This window comes from Pezoporus wallicus, unplaced genomic scaffold (assembly GCF_028554395.1).
Source record: "Pezoporus wallicus isolate ANWC-B61680 ecotype Strahan unplaced genomic scaffold, APGP_CSIRO_Pwel_v1 contig_5785, whole genome shotgun sequence".
In the NCBI taxonomy this organism is placed as follows: Eukaryota; Metazoa; Chordata; class Aves; order Psittaciformes; family Psittacidae; genus Pezoporus; species Pezoporus wallicus.
The window spans coordinates 1,112,425-1,132,973 of NW_026641150.1; the positions used below are offsets into that span (position 1 = coordinate 1,112,425).

The window sequence follows — 20,549 nt, forward strand, 5'->3', positions numbered from 1 at the left end:
GGTGACTTGGTTTCCATCTTTAATTACAGTTTTCAAGTCTTGTCAGACTGTAGTCCCCCATCTCCTGAATTTTGAATACCGTTGCAGCCAACTAAGATACAGATCCAGAAGTCCTCTTTTCCTCACCCCAGTGCGGTCTGCATAGCCACGTCTCACTGCAGGCACTGCTATACATGGAGTACTGCTGCTGTTTGTGATATTAAAAAGGTCGCATCCGTTTCTTGGTTGGCTTTTGTAGCTGTGGACAGACAGAACTGTCACCAAATACTACAGGATAAAGTATTTTACAACTAACTCCTGAGTGATGAAATTTGACCTGAAGGAAAATCCAGTGTTTGTATCTCTTTGACATAAGAAGCCTTGGTAAATCCTGCAGCACAGTGAAGGGGAAGCCTATGATTACATACTTAGAAATTGAAACAGATACGTGGTAATTGCATTCAGTGACCAGGCTTCTGTCATGGTTTTTGGGAGAACCTCAAGGTCACAAGGTCAGAGAAGTGTCATCCTTGATAAATTTTATTTTCTGGATACCTAGTGTAAGGGATGTATAATCTTCAAAGCTTTGAAATGCAAAGAGTACTTTCAAAGTGTAATGTCTCAACAGATTTCCCTAAGTTTCTTGGCAATATCATTTTGGAAGATATTTCAGGGTTCATGCTATGAATTGAACAACATTTTAAAGTGCTCCAGCAATTCTTGATATTACTAGTATGCTCATTTTCATGGAAAGAGTGTCTATCTCACGATTCATAGTCTTTATTGCTTTTTTCTGACCGTTATTTTTGATTGCATGTGCTTGCTTAAATTTAGGTTTGGATGTGATAGAGAACTTTTCTGATGACTTAACATCTAACTTGAAAACTGCCAAAGAAGTTTCAAAATGGGTTAGTTTTATTGCTGCACAGACATTTAACAAGCTGCTTTGTATAACGGATTTATACAAACCCGTGTGTGTTTTTTTGTGTGTATCAACTCCTTTTAATGCTTGGCAGTCTCTTCCTGTAAACCAGACAGAATTGGCAATTTTTAATGATGACTTTAAAACAGTGAAACCTTTTTTGCATTCGTTCTTTGGGGAACCCCCTCCCCACAAAAAAAGTATCCATCAAGAAGGATTAGAAGGAGAAAATGAATAGGGCTTTTAAGTAGGCTTGTATGCTCAACTAGATGCTAACAGATTATGCATCAAATTGCTCAATGTCTTCATAAATTCCATCCAATTATAAATTCTGAGGTTGCAGGTGCAAATTAGGTTTATTTTGCTATGTGTTTTTAGAGAGACTATACTTTTACATTATGCTAAAAATCATGCTATAAGAATAGATCTGTCACGCTGAATCCCACAAAGTGCCACATCATTTTATTGATGTCCTTTTTGCTAAGTACTGCACCCCTGAAGGAAAAATACATTTAATAATTATACTTTAATGTTGAATTTACTGAACTTTAATATCCTTTACCACTAACCAATGTTGCCGCCCTCATGCTGCACACTTGCATGTGTTTTATTGAGCAGGTACAGGATCTTGTATTCGTTAAGCCCCAGGCATAGCTTCCTTCTCTGGGTTTCATAAAACTGGGGTTTGCCCTCATTTCACCTTGCATGCATTCTTTAACAGCATCTCCCACAGCGCATTGCTCTGTGGGTTGGAATATGTCACTCAAAGCCCACATTGAGGTGGCAGGGAGAGCTTAACCTGAGTGTGGAACATGCGTGGAGTTGAAATGATTTTTCTTGTGTTTATAAATATAGAGACATGTGCCCACACAGATTTTTCTCAGGAGGGCTGTTGCTCCTGTGTGTTTCAGTGCAGGTTAAACTTGCTCTTAAATACTGTTTCTAACATGAGTGCCCACATAACACAGCTTTCCTCTCCAGTTGTATTTCAGGCTGAATCGTGAAAGCCAGGGAAGGAATTGGTGCTTCAGTTCCTTTCTTGCTGCTGTTCTTGTGCACAGCAAGAAGACCAGGTATTAAAACCATGGAGCAAACGCTTCCCCTATGCACATGCTCCAAAATAGAATGCTAAGTTAAAAATGCATTTGGTTTCTGTCCAGAGCCCATTTTTCCCACATGAGTGTTTCGCAGGAGTCTATAGTGTCATTAGCCCAGTGAAATTTTAAGCTTTCTGTGTAGAATAGATCTGCTAAGAAAAAAAAACCAACCAACCAACCGGAAAAAAAACAAAAAAATCACCCTTGCCTGAAATACCATTTATCCAAGCAGCTGAGGCTGCTTTCCACAGAGACGCTCTGTGTGGGCTCTTGTTCCTTCAGTGCAGCAGGAGCAGGCTCTGAGTCCTCTGTAGAGCACAGGCTGAGCTCTCTGTACAGTTTCCATGTGTTCAGTCTAAGGATGCTGGTTCCTGGAAGCGGGAGGTGAAAGATGTGTCTAGTTGTTAATACTGAAGGATAGCAGGGTTGAAACAAATAATGCTATATTTTGGTGCTCTTAGCCTTGGTCATTATCAGGCCATGGAAAATCATACGTAACTGTGGGGTTTGGAGCTTTGAAGGCTAGGAAAGAAGAAGTTAGATGGGACCCTGGATGATGGATATTAGGAGTTGTGCTCCTCCAAAAAAAGAAATTATTTTTAAACTAGTAGTTGGGTTTCACCTGAATGACTCATTCCACTATTTCCTCTGAAATCGGAAGGCAGAAGCCTGTTGAGAAGTGGTTGTCCACATTACGTACAACATGAAGGGGCTCTGGATTAGGCAGTGTTGATTAATATGGGGGTTTATACTTCCTCTCTATCTTGACAATGAGAACAATCACAGCCAACACGCTGTAGGGATTTCTTTTTCCTCCTTTACATTCATAGGTTTGTTTTTTCATTCAAGCAAATAGCCAGATTGCCAAAATACTTAGTTCCTGTATCTCACTGAATGGGTGTAGGTGAGGGTGATGCTTTTCTCAGAAAAGTATTCTTGCACTTGCTTTTAATCTTTGAAGGAAGGCCATGAAACTTCCTTGCCTTCTCTTTGCAAGCTTGGAAAGTACTCCTGTGCCTGCTTTATCACTGTGTAAATCTTCTGGTAACAAGAATTGGGTCTTCAGCATGCTGTGTTGCAGGTGACAGCAAACCCATGTTACTACTCACAGTCTTATCTAGCCAGCCAAGCATACTGCTGAGGACTCCCACTAGCAAGTGTTTGAGACTGGCTTGATGATGTTAACTGAGTATCGGTGTGCATATGGTGTGTCGTATGTAGTAGGATTTTTAGCTGCTCTGTTTTTCCTGGAGCCATGTTGTAGTGCAAGAGCTAGAAATAAAATGCTGTAAATTGTGATCTTTATTTGAGGGCTACAAGCCAAGATACCAATCTAGGAGCACACACCTCCACCAAGCCATTTAGGTGACAGTTCTGGAAAGGAGGGAGTCGAGACCAGACATAGATCCTGTTTCTGACTTTGTGACAGATGTTGTAATCTGATCCAAGACAGGTCGCTTACTCCTCTCAACTTTCACATGTGAGAGTATTTATGTGGCTTGCAGGAGCATTGTGAAGACTCATTCACCAATTTTGAACTCTCATCTAAGTCCAATATGCTAGTAATGACCTCACAGAATACAGAAAAGTTAAGTGAAAACTGTCTAAGGAGTGTTGTTTCTTTTAAATATACCTTTACTTAAAAATATCTGATTCTGCCTAGGAAACGCTTGTGTTTTGACATCGTACAAAATGTAATGGGCTTCAAAATTAAATAGCAGAATTAAAATAAGTTAGCTCAGTTATATTCTTCAGGTCGCATTTTAACGCCATGCACTGAACAGAGCTGCTTATGTAAATGGTAGTTATATTACAATACATCTGACTGGTTTGGGATTATCAACAGTTCCTGCTCTGTGGCAGATAACTGGTGAGAACACATATGTGGGGTGCTTCAGAAAATAACCTCTGGTGTGGTCTGTGGATGACCTGGGTTTGTTTGGAGGTTTTTATGGAATTGGTTGATGGCTGGAAGTGCTAAAACAGAAATAGAGCTTTTGCCCATCTGCAAATGGGATTTTGTGAACAGATGTAACCATCAATTCAAGCTTTTTATCCTCACTGTCCTCTTTCCTTGACCCCTCTAGTTGGGAGAGGGGTCTTATAACACCATGAAGTGAAGAAAAACAATCCATTTGTTTTCATATGGTTGTTGCTGTCACTCCCACTCATTGGCTCACTCTTTGTATTAGTGAGTCTGGATAGTCAGTAACTAATTTAAAGTATATTATTTAACAGGTAGTGTGTCACCGGACAATTACTTTAAAGAATTAAGTAAAGCAAAATGGCTCAGCATTCATTTCTGAAAGATCATATGAAATACTTTGGTTCTAGTTGATTTCTTCATCTTTTGTCTTGTTTCCCATTGCCTTATTATGAATAAGATTTGTACATATTTCAATTTACAAAGTCTCATTATTAGAATACATGCCTTTTTTGACAGTTGCTGCTGCTTTGGGTAGGCTCCTTTATAGGGAACAGGTGCTTGATGGATTTACCACCAAGGAAAGCACACTAGTTCTGTTCTGGCAAAGACATATGGGTGAGGATTCCCTCACAAATAGGAAATGCTGGATGTATTTCTGGGGAACTTCTCACCAGTAATTCATTGGATATGGACATCTGCTGCTTGAGTAGTTAATTTCCCTCTGTGGAGTAGGACTGAGTGTTAGAAAAAGATGATAATGATGGATTTACTGGATCATCACTTGTTAAAGCTAGGGCTCTTAAAGGGAAGTTCTTGACAAGGCACAGTTAGGATTAATTTTTTAATGCAGTCTTACTCTGATAATGTTTGCACGGTGTGTGTGTTCACATTTAAAGTAAACGGCTTACATCTAATGCATGCCAGCACTTTATGCAGGAAGACTAGAAGCGGTAGCCAGCAACCGGCAAGCCCTTTGGAGACCTCTGAGCCTGCTGACAGGCACAGTTGCTCTGCATGTAATTTGAAGAAAGGCATTGTGTCCCTGGTGGCTTGGCTTTGACTGAAAGATGGAGTTTTGCGCTCTCATTTTGCACTGAAGACCGGCTCACAGATATATAGGTCACTGTCTGCGGAACTATTTTGCAGTGAATCGATTAGAAGCACCATGACCTTAAGCCTGATCTCCTTGCTCTGCAAAGATATTGCTGAATTGTGGTTTCTTCTGAAGAAAAGCACAGGTGTGTCTAGTTTTTCAAATTTGGTTAGTTACTTAGGCAAGAGCTCTTGTCAGACAATGTCATCCTACTGAGGAAAATGGGATGTGTTTCAGTATAAAGGCAGAAGTTGTACTCTTTCTGTGTACGTTCATATATAATTTATTGTAATGGGTGTGTGTGTTCTGTCCTTGTGTAAATTTGCAGTATATCCCTTTATTTGCGGGTGTATTTCTTGGTACACCAGATGTGTCTGCTAAATCTATTCCTGTATTTTACGTGGAAGGTACTTTGTTCAGGATTCACTCATGCAGTGATTATGGCAATCAGAACTGCTGCTAAAGCTTACAAAGAGAATTTGCTTTTGCAAAGAGCTGTCCTGCTGTTGCTGAATTACAGTGGATTTTAATTTTCTATTCATTGCATTTTATGTAAATATCAGGTATGTAATTTCTCCTGATCCCTATCTGAGGTAGGGAAAAAAATAGTTTCTTTCGAAGGACACAATTTAGCATCCCCTAGTTGTCAGTATAGGAGGGTTAATCTAACATGCATTATTTTTAAAATTCATTCAGCCAAAGCTTTCTATAGGAATGTTGTCTCTGTTAAGATATAGTGAAATAGTGGCGATATTATTTGCTGTTAATAGAGCAGCTACAGTCCGTTGCAAAACTGAAAGCGTGTCTTGTGGAATAGGCACAAGCAAAAATTGCTTCCTTATTCTGGTGCTTGAATTCACATTTCCAGTTCTGTTTTCTGCTTTTGGAATGCATGACTATTGCAGAGGAGGACCAGAGAAAAAGCACTGAGTCCACGGGCTGGTGTCTAACCTTCCAACATTGTCGCTTTTGAAATGTCAAAATTAAATGAATCAGGTATGTAAAGGGTGGCTCTTCTTACTAATCTTTAAATAGTATTACTAACTGAATTATCAACATGTGAAGCTGGGTGCTCTGCTTCTCAGTAGTGCTCCATGCTATTGGTTTAATACCAGAAGGAATCATGCTGCTTAAGAGGAATCAATGAAAGGTTTAAGAAAGGTGGAGGAATTAATCAGTCTGGGTAACTTTTGGTCTTTGTATGCATCCTTTGTCTGTGCTGAGAGGGGAGGGGTGGATTTAGGAAACATTGATTATTACACAAGTGAGTGAATGTCTGTTCTAAACTGCAGAACCAGGGAGTGTTTTGTATTAAACCATAGTGGTGCATATGTAGCCATGCCAGGACTATTTGTCTAAGTTGCCAAGACTAAAATGGGGTTTAATTTGTGTTTGATTATTGAGAAATGAGTAGCGCTTCTTTTGTTAGCAGCTACCAAGGCTTGATTTTCATCTGTTGACTGCTGCCACTTCTTGTGGGCATGTTTGGCGTGCCAGAGATTGCTGCTTCCCAGAGAACTGTTGCAAGATTTTGTGTTGGAAGTGCACAGGAAGGTTGCCCCTTTCCCCAGCACTGTTTATTTCTTTCTAAGCACTGTAAGGGCTATTTCTTGTGCCTACAGTCAGCAGATGGAATAAAATGAAAATGAAGGAGAGGACTTGGATACCCATCTTTCCACTCTCATTCCTGTGAAAATTTCCGAGGCAAACTATCTACTCGGGGAATTCCTTTGTCAGTCTATGTCCAGGAGTGGGGGTGGGGAGATGGCAAAAAAGATGGACAAACTGAAAAAGAAGATGGGTTTGGAATATAGGCGTAGGACCAGAGTGTCTGTTCTGCTTAAAGACCGTGCATGTAGCTGTAAGCAGTACTGGTTCTGGTTTTCGGCCTCTGAATGGGGATGAAAGCACCTCCTGTCTTGTAGATACACTGCGAGAGTAAAGATTTCTGACACAGTTTGGCATTGCAGCAGTGTGGTGTGGAGCCAGTGCTGCCCATCTGTGGCCATGGACCCCAGGAGTTAGCAGGCTGTCTCCAAGGAACAGGATCTCATGGAGTATCCCTCATGGAGAGTCTCCTAATTTCCTCAGTAGGTAGAGGAAATATGGAAAGAGGATGACTGGAGTCCCAGCAGAGGTCTTCTGTGTGTGCTTGTAATTGAAGGGTGTGTTCTTAAAATCTGGCTGTCTCAGCCTTATTTGCCATGAAGGTGGACTCCCTTCATTTGTTAGATTCAGGTGCAGCACATGGCAGTTTTATGTTGAGGAACAAATGGTGCAGTGGATGAATCATCGTCATTTACCGCATCTCAGTGTTAAGAGCACGACAAAGCTTTGCCTGAAGGAGGTAAGCAAGGCAAGTCAGTACCATGCTTGTTTGCGTATGAGACAGGTATGAAGTGATCTTCTCAGAACTATAATGCTGCAGCAGGAAGGGATCTCCTATTGGGTGATAGTTTTGCATCCTGTGAAGCTGTTAGTTGTTGACACAGGATCTTTTTGGAGCGTTGTGAACAGTTCTTAGGAAACAAATTATTGGCATGGGATATAGGTCTGGGTTTATAGAAATAAATCATCATCATAAAACCACTGATGTGACTTACTTTGTTCATTTGGTTTTTTGCTTGTTAACATTAACTTATCTTCAGTCTCAAAGGAGAAGACTCCTCAGTCAGGCCAAATGAGGCTTCAGATGAGGATGTTCAAGGGCAAAGTTTGTTCCTTAGCCTCTTCACTGCACGTGATTGAGAGATTCTGTCTCTCATCATTACCATGTTACCTTGAAATGAGGGGAGCCTTACATGTTTGTTTCCCCAAATACTTTTATAGACACTGAGGCTTGGACACTTCTCTAAGCATTAAATATTCAGAACTTTCTTCATTTACATTGCTTTTCTCTTCAGAATGCAGCCCTGTATCTTCCCTTCAAAATGCATCTCTGTTTTATGCAGAAAACCCAAAGCCTTTGAAAATGGAAAGCAGTCCCTGCCAGTACTTTTTAAAGACCCTGGCTTTTATACACCTTCATTCCATGGAGCTGTGGAATTGTAGCAAACTAAGTTCAGCTCTGCTGTTCTTGGTCTCATTTTCTGGTTTTATGCTCACTTAGGTGAGAGAAATTTTGAAAGTCATCACATTCAGAATAAGTGAACTATCCACTTCTCAGTTTGTACATGATAGGGTTTTGTTGGTTTTAAGTTCTAAGCAAGGATTTTTAAGAGAAAGCTATCAATCTTTGGACTGAAAGTATAGCAAAACAACCTCTCAAAATAGAGGTAACATCTAATTAGACTGTTGCGTTTATGGAAGCAGAATCTAATGTTTTTCTTGCAGATGAGACATTGAATTGAATCCAATAAATTGAATCTTTGTTGATTTGGTTTGCACGCTTAGTTTTCGACAAAAACTGGCCTTGCTTACAGGGCCAGAGCTTTATTTAGTAGAACTTGATTAGTCATTACAGCCCTGTGCCAGATTCTTAAATGAAGCATCCATGCATTTTCCAGTCTGAGACCTAAAAAATGTGAAAATGGAGTTCTGTAAAGCAAAGAAGAGGAGGCTCTTGCCAAGCCTGTAGCATGCTGCCTTCAAAACACTGCATGTGAGCAGCAAAGGTGACTGTCTTGTATTAAGAGATTCTTTAACTCCCTGTTGTAGAGAGATACTGAACCCAGTATCTCCCTTTATCTGATCTCCCACAGAGATACTGAACCATGTCCGTGTCCTGCCTCTGTTCAGATTGCCTGAAGCAGTTCATATTAACATTGCTTTAGAGACACATGATGGAGTTCATCTTTTTAATGGCATTGGGTAGTAAGCCACAGTGGTTCGAGAGCTACTTCATTAATGACTCTGGCATCTGTGTGGTAAGGTGGGACAGCCAATTTGGTTATGAACTCTGCAACCTCTTCTTTGTAAGTCATCTGTCCCACATACTGGGAAGTGTACAAGCAACTAAATAAATATCTTAGCTGAAAACTAGTCCTCAGCTCCAAATAAGTCACTTAGTGGACACTTTGCTCTTCATTCTCTCTCACAGTCAGGAAGTGCTTCTTATCCCCTTTCAAAACATAGAACCATACGTCTGTAAACTAATGAAAATCTGCTTGTGTCAAAGTGCCATAAAATACATTGTTTGTTAGTGATTCTAGCTATCCTCCATATCACTGAAATGATAAAATTCAAGAAAGACTTTTTATCAGGGCCTACAATGGCAGCATGAAGATCACCGCTTTAAGGTGAAAGAGGGTAGGTTTATTTTGGCCATAAGAAAAATTTTTTTTTTTTTTATATATATATAATGAGGGTGGCGAGACAGTGGAGCAGGTTGCCCAGAGAAGTTGTGGATGCCCCATCCCTGCAAGTGTTGAAGTTTAGGTTGGATGGGGGCTTTGAGGAGCCTGATCTAGTGAAAGATGTCCCCCACCCATGGGGTGTTACTCTAGATGATCTTCAAAGGTCTCTTCCAATCCAGACCATCCTGTGACAACCTCATGATTGCTAACACTGCTATAATTTCTCTCCAGAATAGATCTCTACAATAAACAATTAGATTTTACCACTTTGCTGTTTTATAAAAGTGATTTTAATTTTCAGATCAAGAGTAAAAACACATATTGTTTAAAAATCTCTACCTTGATTCCAAAATATCCTCCAAGAACAGTGTTCTGTTTAGTAGAGTCGCCAAATGTTGAGGCAGCTGATCCTGTACTTGTTGACTTTTCAGTTAAACTTTTGGGGTATGCTTTGAGGCATGTATTTTTCTGCACAGAGAGGGTTGAAAACAGGTGGTTTCAGTAAGAAGAATGTTTGGTGTGGTTGCCTGAAAAGATGTCCACTTTAGCAGATGTGTTTAAGCTTTGTGATTGCATCATTAGTTCTTAAGTCATGATGAAGTCCTATAATTTGCCTGCAGCTCTTTTATTAGGAGTTGATGTTTCCATTTTCCATATTTTTAAGGCTTCCCCTTCTTTGCGAGGCTCTAGTACTTAGAAAGCAAAATTCCTTTAATGGTTTTCTCAGAGCATTAAATTTTACTAAATACAGTTGGCATAATCTAGCATTTTTATTATTCCGTGGAGACTTGGTTGCTTAAGTACTGAGACACATCTGGGTCACTCATTACTAGAGTGTTACTAGAATACTAGAATTACTAGAATATTACTAGAGTGCTGGCTAGGGGAGCATTCTCTGCTGCTCAGTCTGTATCTGATATTTCTCCAGAAAAAAAAAAAAAAAAAAAATTTTGCTTTTTGCAAAATCTGCTGCTCGTAGGTGACTGAGTACATCTGACACTTTAGAAATGTTTTTATACTACACACTCAGCATGATTTGCAGCATTAAGGAGTTAATGATGCTGCAGTTTGGAACTATTTTAATGCTGGTTTTGTGGCATGGTTCCTAGCAGTCTGAAACCATCCTGCAAGAACAGAAAAGGGTTTACCAGCAGGCTTCTCTTTCTCATGGAAAGAGGATGAGAGGAATATTATTGTTGTAACAGTGATAGCATGCTGTATGCAGCAGGTTAATTTTTACTTGTAGGTAGTAAGTAAATGTGACCGTATTGTTGCCTTTTAAGTCCTCTTTGTGGCTAACAAAATCTTTGTTATAATATGGCTGTGTGGCATGACTCAAGGTTCCCTGTACTTCTCAGTTTGGGAAGGGAGTACTTATTATGACTTGAAATAGCACAGAGAACATCTCTTTCTCACCAAAAACATACTAGGTTCACCTTAGCACTGGATGGACCAAAAGCATGGGGAAAAAAATGTAATTAATGACATAATCGGTAACAGTTTCATATTTCCTGCAAAAAATAACATCAGCTTTCCTCCCCCCTGCCCTTTTACCTTGTTTTAGAATTTTTTCAAGTACAAAGAAATACTAGGTCTTGTTGTTGATCCCTAGATTGACTTTCTAATTATTACAGCATTTTCTTCTAGTTACAGATTAGCAAGTATTTGGTCACTCTTTTAAGCTGTATCCAAAATTAAAGCTGATCCCTGAGAAGCTGTGGGACTATGGAGTATGTGTGTCAAGCAGGTGTGACTGATGAAGCAAAGAGGAAGAAGCTGTAGTATTTAGGACTGTATCCTGTAAGTACAGCTACTGTATGTGGAAAAGGGAGGATTATATTTGCTCTCATGTTTGTGCTTTGAGGTGATACTATTTAGGCAAACCATGACAAAGAATTTTGTTGCCTTTTGCAGAAGGGGAGGTGGAAGAAGAAAGAGAACAACACCAAGTACATCCTTTGACATACAAGTGGTCAAACCCCAAAATTTTAGGGAAGAGTTTGGGAGAAACCAAAATCTTTGCTAGCCCTCGAATCATGCTTTTGAGCAGGTATGGGGACAATTACACCTCCTGTAATATTGTGCCAACCCAGCAACACTGCATTTGCTGTATGCCTCTATTTTATTTTATTATTTTTTTAAGGATCAGTGTTTAATCTCCTTACCTGGAACTGAACCATTATCCTTGCAGTTTTGTAGATAGTCCTGTGCTAAATCTCCAACTCTGATCAAGAAGAAGAAAGAGGTGGACTTCTTTTATTTTGCATTGCAGGAAGTAGGAGTTAAATTTTTTTGTTATTTCACCCATGAAAATTTTCTGCCCCTTGTATTTAAATTCTGGAATTGCAGCCTCTTGGTGTTAATTTATTTGTCTTCGAAGTAGTTGTGGTATTCTTCAAGTATGATTAAATGAGCAGAGTTATCAAGTTTCATTTCAATTGAATAATTTAAATATTACCAAAACTTAGGGGTCATGAAAAGTGCTGCAGAAATATCACAGACTTTGTGGAAGATCTTCATGCTCAAGGATTCTGATGTATGAGGCATTCAAAACACCACTCAAACAATAGATGCCTCTGTCCACTGTGTATGGGCTTATAACAGAGGGAACATTACTCCTGAAGTTTTAGATTTTCTTTGGCAGTACCGTTTTCAAATCTTGACTCAACTAGACCCTTACTTAACACTGAAAAGGTGTGGGTTCCAGTCTGGCCTATTGTAGCTACACGTGTCATGGGCTACACATTTCTGTAGCCTATTGTGGCAATAGGCTATAGAGGCCTAGAAAATGAACTGATGCTAGTAATGCTGCAGCGGTTGAACTTATATAAAGCATGATTCACTTAAAAGTATCTTAAGTTGAGGATCTGGTTTATGCACCAGGGCTCTTGAGAGGAAATTGTCTTTTCTGACTTATAGAGGGAATGGGAATCGTAGCTTGACTGTAGGTTGTAAAGCTGTTACAAGTAAAATTCATATATAACTGTATCATCTAAAATGTTTCTTGGACACCCAGTGCCATATGAACCTGTTTGGAACACTAGGTTGCTTTATTTCTCTTCGTGCTGGCAATTGAGATGTTGGTAGAAGCAAGGAATTTGTATTTCCTGCTTGCGTGGGATGTTTTAGCTCACCAGAAATGAACAAGTTGTGAGAGCACTGTTTTACCCAGGTGATAATTTCCTTCCCAACTACACTTTAGCAGAAAGCATGAGAATTCCAGAGGTTTCATCAGTTGCTTTTCCTGGCCCTTTGTTTTGATTGCAGTGTAGTCAAATAAAATAGAAATTAACTCTTCCTGAAGATATTTCAAACCAGTGAGGTTTTAATACTTAATGAACACTGGCATGAACTCCTGTCATCTGCCTCTTGTAGATGCAAATAGCACATGAACCCAAGGAACTAGGCCTGCAGCTGTTGTGCTTGAGCACACCTAGCAGAGAGCTTGCAGACATTGTCAGTATTTAGCAGTGCTTTTTCAAATTCAGTTTAAAACTGGAGACCTCTCTCAGCATCTTTACTAGCTCAGTAGTTTCATGTGGGTTAGCATGGAAGAGGGCTCTCTTCACTAGTTCTGCTGCTCTGGCCCTTCCTCCTTTGGGGGCTACACAAAGGAACTGACTGTTAGTGATGGTGGTCGGGGGGTGAAGATGAAGAGGGAAGAATGAGGAAATGAAAGGTTTGCCTTGAGGCTGAGAGAGATGAAGGGACTGTTCTGAAAGTCATTATCTTGCATTTATAATTACCAGATGGGAGGGTGCTTTAATGAAGAGATTTTTCAAATGAAGACCCCCTTCATAAAGGGCATTCAACTTTTTGAGTGGGTAGGCTGTTGCAGAGGAGAAGCAAAACAAAACTGGTTTAGAAAAAGACATATTTTTTTCAATATAAGGCATGAATTTCATAGAGAAGCCATAGATATGTTTTCAGGAAAATCTTGATGATTTGGCTAGAAAGAGGAAGAGAAAAAATCATTTGTAGTTTGCTTTGTGGTGGGCTCTTGGGATCTATGCTGAAAGGCATAATTGTGTCTGTATGTGTACAAACAGGATGGCTTTCAAGTTGGTATAGAGTAATGGCCATAGAATTTCGGGCAGAACTAATGAAAGGTTGGTGTAATTCCAACTGGCTCAGTGGAAATTTGATTAAACCCATTACGAGAGGCTCATGAGTTGTGTCCGGAGACTTCCTTCCATGTAATGTAGATACGGTCTGTTCAGATTCCCCTTCAGTGTTGTCTTATGTGAAGATGGTTTTGCTTACACATATCAGACAAACTCTGAATGATGATGAGTTTCAGTTTGATCAGAAAAGAAAGGGGAACCTTTTACCAGTAAGTGAAACAGTGAAACTCTTGACTTGAGTGACATTGATTGTTTCCTCAGATCCAGGTTTCTTCAGGGTTTACTGGCATCTGGTAATTCAAGTACAAGTTATCTCTGTGTCCTCATGCTTAAATCTGTCGTCCTGCTTCATTTGAAATGCAGTCAGGTGTGTTTGATGGGATGGGGTCAGGCCCCTTTAAGCCATCTTTCTCCATTGTAGAGACAGGACTATCAAAGCAAGATTTAAAACTGAATTAGAAGATGATATATATGTAAGACTGTCATTCACATTTTTAGAGAGAAATGATTTTTTTCTAAGAACCACATATTTAACTGACTCCTTTATGTTAGTAAGATGACAATTCTCTCCTCTCTTATAATTTAAGGGCTAAATAATGTGGCTTTTGTTTAAAGAGCCTCCAGTTGTTGGCTTAGGAAAAAAAATGTACATTCCCAGCTATTGTGTGTATTCAGCTTTAAATAATGATGATGATGATAAAAAGAGGTAAAAATTTTACAGAATATTATTTTACTGTTCATTAGCACCTACAATAGGAGGAGCACAATAAATCCCAGGGGCTTTCTTTTAAGCAAGCTACTCTCAAACTCTTTTTAATTGAGCTCTTCAGGAAAGTCTTGTGTATTCTAGCACATTCTGATATAAGCATCTTTTTTTCAGCTATGGATTTTGGATACTGTAAAACAGATGAACTTTTAGTTCTCTGTTTTGAAAATACTACATAAAGCAGACCGTGTAGAAAGGGGAAAATCATGGCTGTGTAAATCTTAATCCATGTAAGTGAAAGCAGAGTTCAAGACTACAAAAATACCTTATAAAACAGTGAAAGATTTTCAGTAATTCTGTATTTTAATGTGCACTTAATTAGCTTTACTAAAATGGAAGTTGACCCTAAGGAATTTAGCAGGTGGCAGATTCTCTATTTAAAGAATATTTCCAAGAAATTATTTTCCCTAAAGTCCATGAGTGTAAGGAGTGTGTGCCCTTTCACAGACTGTTTAGCATGCCTGCCTTTTGTTACTTTATCCTGTTAAAGAAATGGTGTGTTCAATTAATGATGGACAAAATTGAAGTGAAATCAGATTAAGTCCCAAACTGTGATGAAATGGTTTTTCTAGAGGGATGCTAAATATGAAGGAAATGATGCAGAGCAATGAGGTTTTACAATTGCATCTCCTCTGAAAGGAAGCAGAGGGTATTGGAGAGGGATTTCTGGCTATATCTGTGAGCACTGACATGGGGTTCAAGCATATCCAGTCAAGCTGCTGGATGGGAAATGGTCAGCAGTTCCAAGAGCTGCATTTTCTTGCTTTGTTTTGAACTGCTATTGGTTATCTTGGTTGTTTCAAATTGTTAAAAATGATCTCTGATGTTAATGCATATTCTGCTTCCAGAAGTGTGTCCAGAAACCAAATCAGCAAGAGCAATTTGAGATGTGATTTGGTAGACAGCGCAGCAGGAAGGGCTGCTGGAGGTTTTCTGTCTGTAAGGGTGCACGGTGTGCTGCTCCTCCAGTTGCAAACAGACTGGCTCTTAAATTTATGTTTAAACTAAGTTTAAAACAGGGGTGGGAAAATACTGCCTTTTCAGTGGAACGGTGTTTGCCGACAAGGTTGTGGGGCTGCCCTGTGCTGCTTGCAAAAGCTGCTGCTTCTACCAGAGGGAATGTTCAGGCAATCAAATCTAGAATCTAGCCTTGGACCTTTATACAGCACAAGTCAGGACTACAGTGGGATTGGTATCGTGGACACATGAGGAAAGTGCAATCATTATAATTATATATTTGGGAAACACAAAAGGATTTTATCCTGCTTTATGAATGTCTTGCCTGCTTGAATGTTGTGTGTCATGTATTTACTTACATATATAAAACACACCTATTTTATTACATGCTTAAGTTACAGTAATGAAAATTATTTTTGCCTGTGACTGTAGGCAGGATGGCATGTAACAAAGGGATTACATTCTTTTCCCTTTTCCCATCTCCCATCAAAAAATGAGGCACTGATCGGATAATAGTTTATATTCCGGTAAATGGGTCCACCTGCAGGCATAGTTTTGGAGAATCAGGGGTGTTTAGTTTCTTAAACACTGCTGCTGGAGGACTTCTTATATTAAAAGGCACTGACAATTAACATAAAGTCTAAAATCCTTTTGCCTTTAGAGGGCAGGGTCCATCGTTCTGGAGATGACTTGGCCATCTGCAGTTGGCTTTAGAAAGATCTGTGTTCAGTTTTCTCTTAAGAACATTAAGATGATGACATAACTGAGGGTCTGGGTGAAATATGACTTAAAAGTCACTAATGTATTTGACAGTGTGGTATGCAGAGGTCTTCTGATCAAGCAACAGTTCACCGGATGGAGGAAAATAGCTCTGATCAGTGTGTGACCTTGAAAATGGTCATGGGTTTTCCTCTGCCTGACTGGCTGAAAGAGAACAGAGAAGTTCTGTTTCCTGGTATTAGTTGTTGCTTATCTGGAACAAGTAACTGAAAATGGGGCTTTTTGCTGTTCTTAAATAGCTGCAATTCTCAGAATTTTCTATATATGAAAATCACTTATAAGAAGTGAGTGGTGCTCTGCTCAAGATGTAGCATTTGAAAGAACTCAGTAATAGCAAGTCCCGTCCTGAGGGCCAGAGCTCTACTCCTGCTTTATCAGCTTCTGCTTCAAGGCAGATGACACTTATCCTTGCATCACTTTTAGGTTTTTACTTAGACTCTGATACTCAGAACTGTGAATATGCATAGAAAAACTATCTTAATGGCATTCCAGTGTATACATTAAAAAAAAATAAACTTCTTTATACAATGTCAGATGAAAAGAAATGTTCAAAACCGAATAATGAAAATTACAGGTTATCCCTTCACTACATTTCAGTCAGGCTAAAAATGTAGAATAATTATTTTTTAGGAATTCCAAAGGAGTAAAACTTTTTTATTTCTTATAGAGCAATGAGATCATAGTTTAATGAACGGGGCAACTCTGTGTCAGACAGTCTGTATCATGCTCAGCGTAACTTAGGTTTCTGCTTGACCTCTGGAAATACGCTGTGGGAAACATTTCTGCTCAAACACTATGGCAAAAAATGAAAACTCAGGAAAGCAGTATGTTTGTCATTAGGCTGAAGTGAAAGGGCTGAGATAAAAGATTAAGCGGTACGTTTCATTGTGTAAGTATGAATGTGTGTGTTCAGTGTGAGGATATACTTTCAACCCTGTTCTACCTTCTTGAATGCTATTGCTTTGGGGTATTTGAACATTAGACAACAGGCTAGAGGGATCTTAAGTTTCTCTTTCTGTGTGAGTTGAGAAGATTTTAATAAAAATTGAATTTGATGTGTAAAAATCCCCACTGTTTAATATCATTCCTGAGGAATATTAGCTCTTCAATGGTTCAGTGACATCCCTCACTGCTTCCAAGTGTCAGCAAATCCACATTACTTCACTCTTTTATCAGTATGCTGTTCAAAGAAAAGCTTGCCCTTGGCACACACTTGAAAAATTTCAAAACTTGGACAGTTTTCTGGGTGTTTATGTTTTTTTTTGTTTGTTTTTCTTTTTTATGTCTGCTGTGACATTTTACACAAGATGAGTTCTGCAATGCAAATTTAATTTTATTTTTTTTTTCCTCCACAGATGAAATCATGCATCAGGATATCATTCCCCTCTATGCTGCAGATATTCAGGACCAGTTAAAGAAACAATTTGCTTACCTGTCAGGTAAGACTATGGTGTTCCCTCCTATACACATTTCTTAGATGAATGCTTCAGCCTGTTGTGCTTTCACAGTTTCTGATGTCTGATACAGGAGAAATTCGTATTTATGAGCAACTCAAAATACAGCCTATCTAGACTTGGTACTTAAGGATTTACAAGATGGGTTTTTTTTATTTAAAAAAAAGAAGTCTAATAGAAATTTTAGATTATAGTTAATTTTTCAGTTAACTGGACAATGCAGCATGGATGTGTTGGTGGTTGCTATGGTCTTGCAGTCCTTGGCCCACAGCCTCAGCTGCCACTGTCAGGTTTGATACTGAAGCCCAAGCTGACCCCTTGGTCTCAACCTAAGTGCTGAAATGAGCAGCACGGTACCATGTTCCCCTGCAGCCTCAGTGCTAGGGTCAGGCACATATAGCATCAAGATCTGGGATAGGGTTTTTGGTGTGGTATTACCGTCTGCCATCTACAAAGGAACCTGCTTAGGTGTAAAACCATCTCCAAAAGCAGCACAGCCATATTCACCCAGCACAGAGCATCTTTCCCCCTGGATAACCTGTGCCAGGTAGGTGATGGGGACCTGTGTTTGTGCCAAGTAAATGTTGGCTGCAGAACTTGGTCCATCTCAATGCTGGGACCATCACTGGCTCATAATGGGTAAAAGGAGATATAGTTCATTTGCTCAATGATCAGGCTGTGTCAGGTGGCTGACAAGCTTCTGAGTTTGTTTTCACCCTTCCTGCCTGTAAAGCTCTCCTCGTTGTGCAGCAGTGAACTTGCTGGAGTTATTGCCCTGCCCTTCCTTCCATACATAGGCTTTGCAGAGCTGCCCTGCCCTGCCTCCTTCAGTATAAGGAGCATTTGCCCCATGTTGTGGGACAAGTGAATCATTATTACATCTCTGGGCTGAAGCTGCGCTTTAAAGCTATTCCCTTTTCCTTTTAACCCCTCAATGCATAAGATCAAGAGACATGGGAGAATGAAGAAATATGCTACTTTGCATGGTAATAGCTCATTGAATCCTGTACTTATAATTAACCATTAATTACGATTTATCCCTGCCACACAAGGTAAACTAAGCGTGGGTCTGTGGTAGTGACTGTGTTTTCTAAGGGGTGGTGGTAGCACTTAGAAATAACATTATTTTGTTTATGAAGTTGGCTGTTCATGCTCCATTTGAAATGATGGTACTTAAGCTACAATTGTGTTTTTTTTTTTGTCAGTTGACTTTCCAGGCTCTTCCTTCTTACTCAGGCTCAGAAAACAGCTCATAATAGTGTTATACAAGAATGAGCATATTTGGGAACCAGGAAGTAGGGTTTACACTTCGTGCCTCAAAAATGAGGGGAGAAACTGATAAGTTGAAAAAAAATCTCATTGGGTCCAATTGGAAATTGTTTACATTTTAAGATTGTTGAGTTCACACAACTACAAGCATCTTCAGCGTACCTTACATGCACTGTGCAGTGGAGCTTAGTAAGAGCTGCCATTCCTCATTCTATTCTATTTATTCACTCTGCTGTCTACTAGAAGTCTGGGTTTTTTTCCTGAAATACTAGGCCAGCTGCATTACCATGGGCTGTAACTATATTCTCTGTTGTATTTTATTATTCTTGGGCAATGTGACTGTTGGGCATTTTCATTTCACTTTGGACTTCAACTCTGTTATGGTAATATTCTATTGTGGGACACTAACAGTCAATTTTCTGTGCTGTACCAAATAATGGTACAGGTTCTGTGAGCAAAGGAGTAGAGATAATGTTTTGATAATTTGATTTATGCACAATTTGTTCCTGCAGTTGTGCTACCAAGTGGCTTTGCTGTAATGTCAGTTAAGACACTCATAGTTCAGGTGAAGGGGATTTTTCTGCTTATTACTAAGTTGCCTTGGAAATAGAATTTTAGGACCTAGTGTAAAAACTGTTAAAATGAATGTCCATAGATTACAAATACATTTAGTAGATATCATCTTTGCAGGTATGGTGATTTGAATAATGTGTTAGATGCTTTTCAAGGTTTAGGTTTTGGCTTTGTAACAGGAATGTGACATATACTTGAGAATCACTTTAGTGTCTCTAATAGGATGTATCTAGGTCTCGTGGAACACTTGCTTGAATAGTGAAAGAAACCTAGTCTACTTCTGTGCCTAAAGACTGTACCCCTTCTGGGCTACTTCCTGTGTTTTGGTGTAAATTGGGGTCATTTTTTTTCCCTTGTTCTCTTTTCCTCAGCAGATACAAAGTAATTTGTGTCCCTCTTTCTGCTACGTCATAATGGAAGTGCTGCAGAAACAGCCAAATTTAGGTTTGGAATGAAAAAAATTTAAACAAAAACTTGCATTAATGCTTCAGTTCCTTATAGTATTTCATTCACATTTTATATTTATTTTTATTAGTATTTTCTGTTTTCTTTCCTTGATTGGAAAGGTATTGTGTGACTTTCATACCCAACTTTGCAATGATCTGCCATTGCTGTATGCAGATATGTTAAAATAAATGTAGATGAAGGGGAATGTACAGACAGGTGTGTATGTTTATATGCATTTTGAATTGTACAAGCTATGTGATGTGCAGGTGAGACTCTTGGACAGTATAAGTACCGAACCAGTTATTTCAACTTGCTTTCCTTTGAATGCCTCTTTGCACTGAACAACTTCAAACAAAATATTTCCATTAAAAGAAATACAAATATGAGTTCATGGTACTTGCATTTTTACCCATCAATCCATAGTTGTTTTTCCTGCTGTTGGAAAAAGTTAGCATTGGTACTAGCTTTCCAAATGCTCATATCTGTCCTTTTAAATTATCATTCTAAATAATAAGCTTCTCTTCGCTCTTTGTAACTTTATTTACTTGGCTATGTTCTTGCTCACCTGTGGTGAAATGACCTGAAAATACCTCACTAGTTAAACTGTTCCCTTTGAAGTCTCCACAGGTGCCAAGTCTGTCTGTAAAATTGTGTTTGAGAACTTCTGAGTGGGTCCTGTACCACATACATTGCATCAGTTAGTTAAAAATTTCGACTCTATGCTGCTGATACAACATGGTCAATGTCTGTTGCACATTGACAGTGGAAGAGGTATTATGTAGCAGTTTCTGTCTTGTGCAGGTATAAACTTAACTGCTGTTTTATATTCACTGTCTTAAACCCACTGTCCATAGAGATTTATTTTT

At 39.2% G+C, this 20,549-nt stretch overlaps 1 protein-coding gene across 16 annotated transcripts in view; it reads left to right on the forward strand.

The window, feature by feature from the left end:
• The window catches only part of MCF2L (MCF.2 cell line derived transforming sequence like), a 149,380-nt gene that overhangs the window by 69,200 nt on the left and 59,631 nt on the right, over positions 1–20,549 (forward strand). For 14 of the 16 annotated variants that reach the window (XM_057422388.1, XM_057422389.1, XM_057422372.1 and 11 more), the window contains exon 2: positions 17,296–17,379. In XM_057422388.1, coding sequence (XP_057278371.1) covers positions 17,296–17,379 — 84 coding nt within the window. Of the gene's footprint in view, positions 1–4,771; positions 5,164–5,742; positions 6,015–17,295; positions 17,380–20,549 lie in introns of those variants that run through there. The other 2 variants (XM_057422377.1, XM_057422380.1) reach the window with 2 other exon arrangements.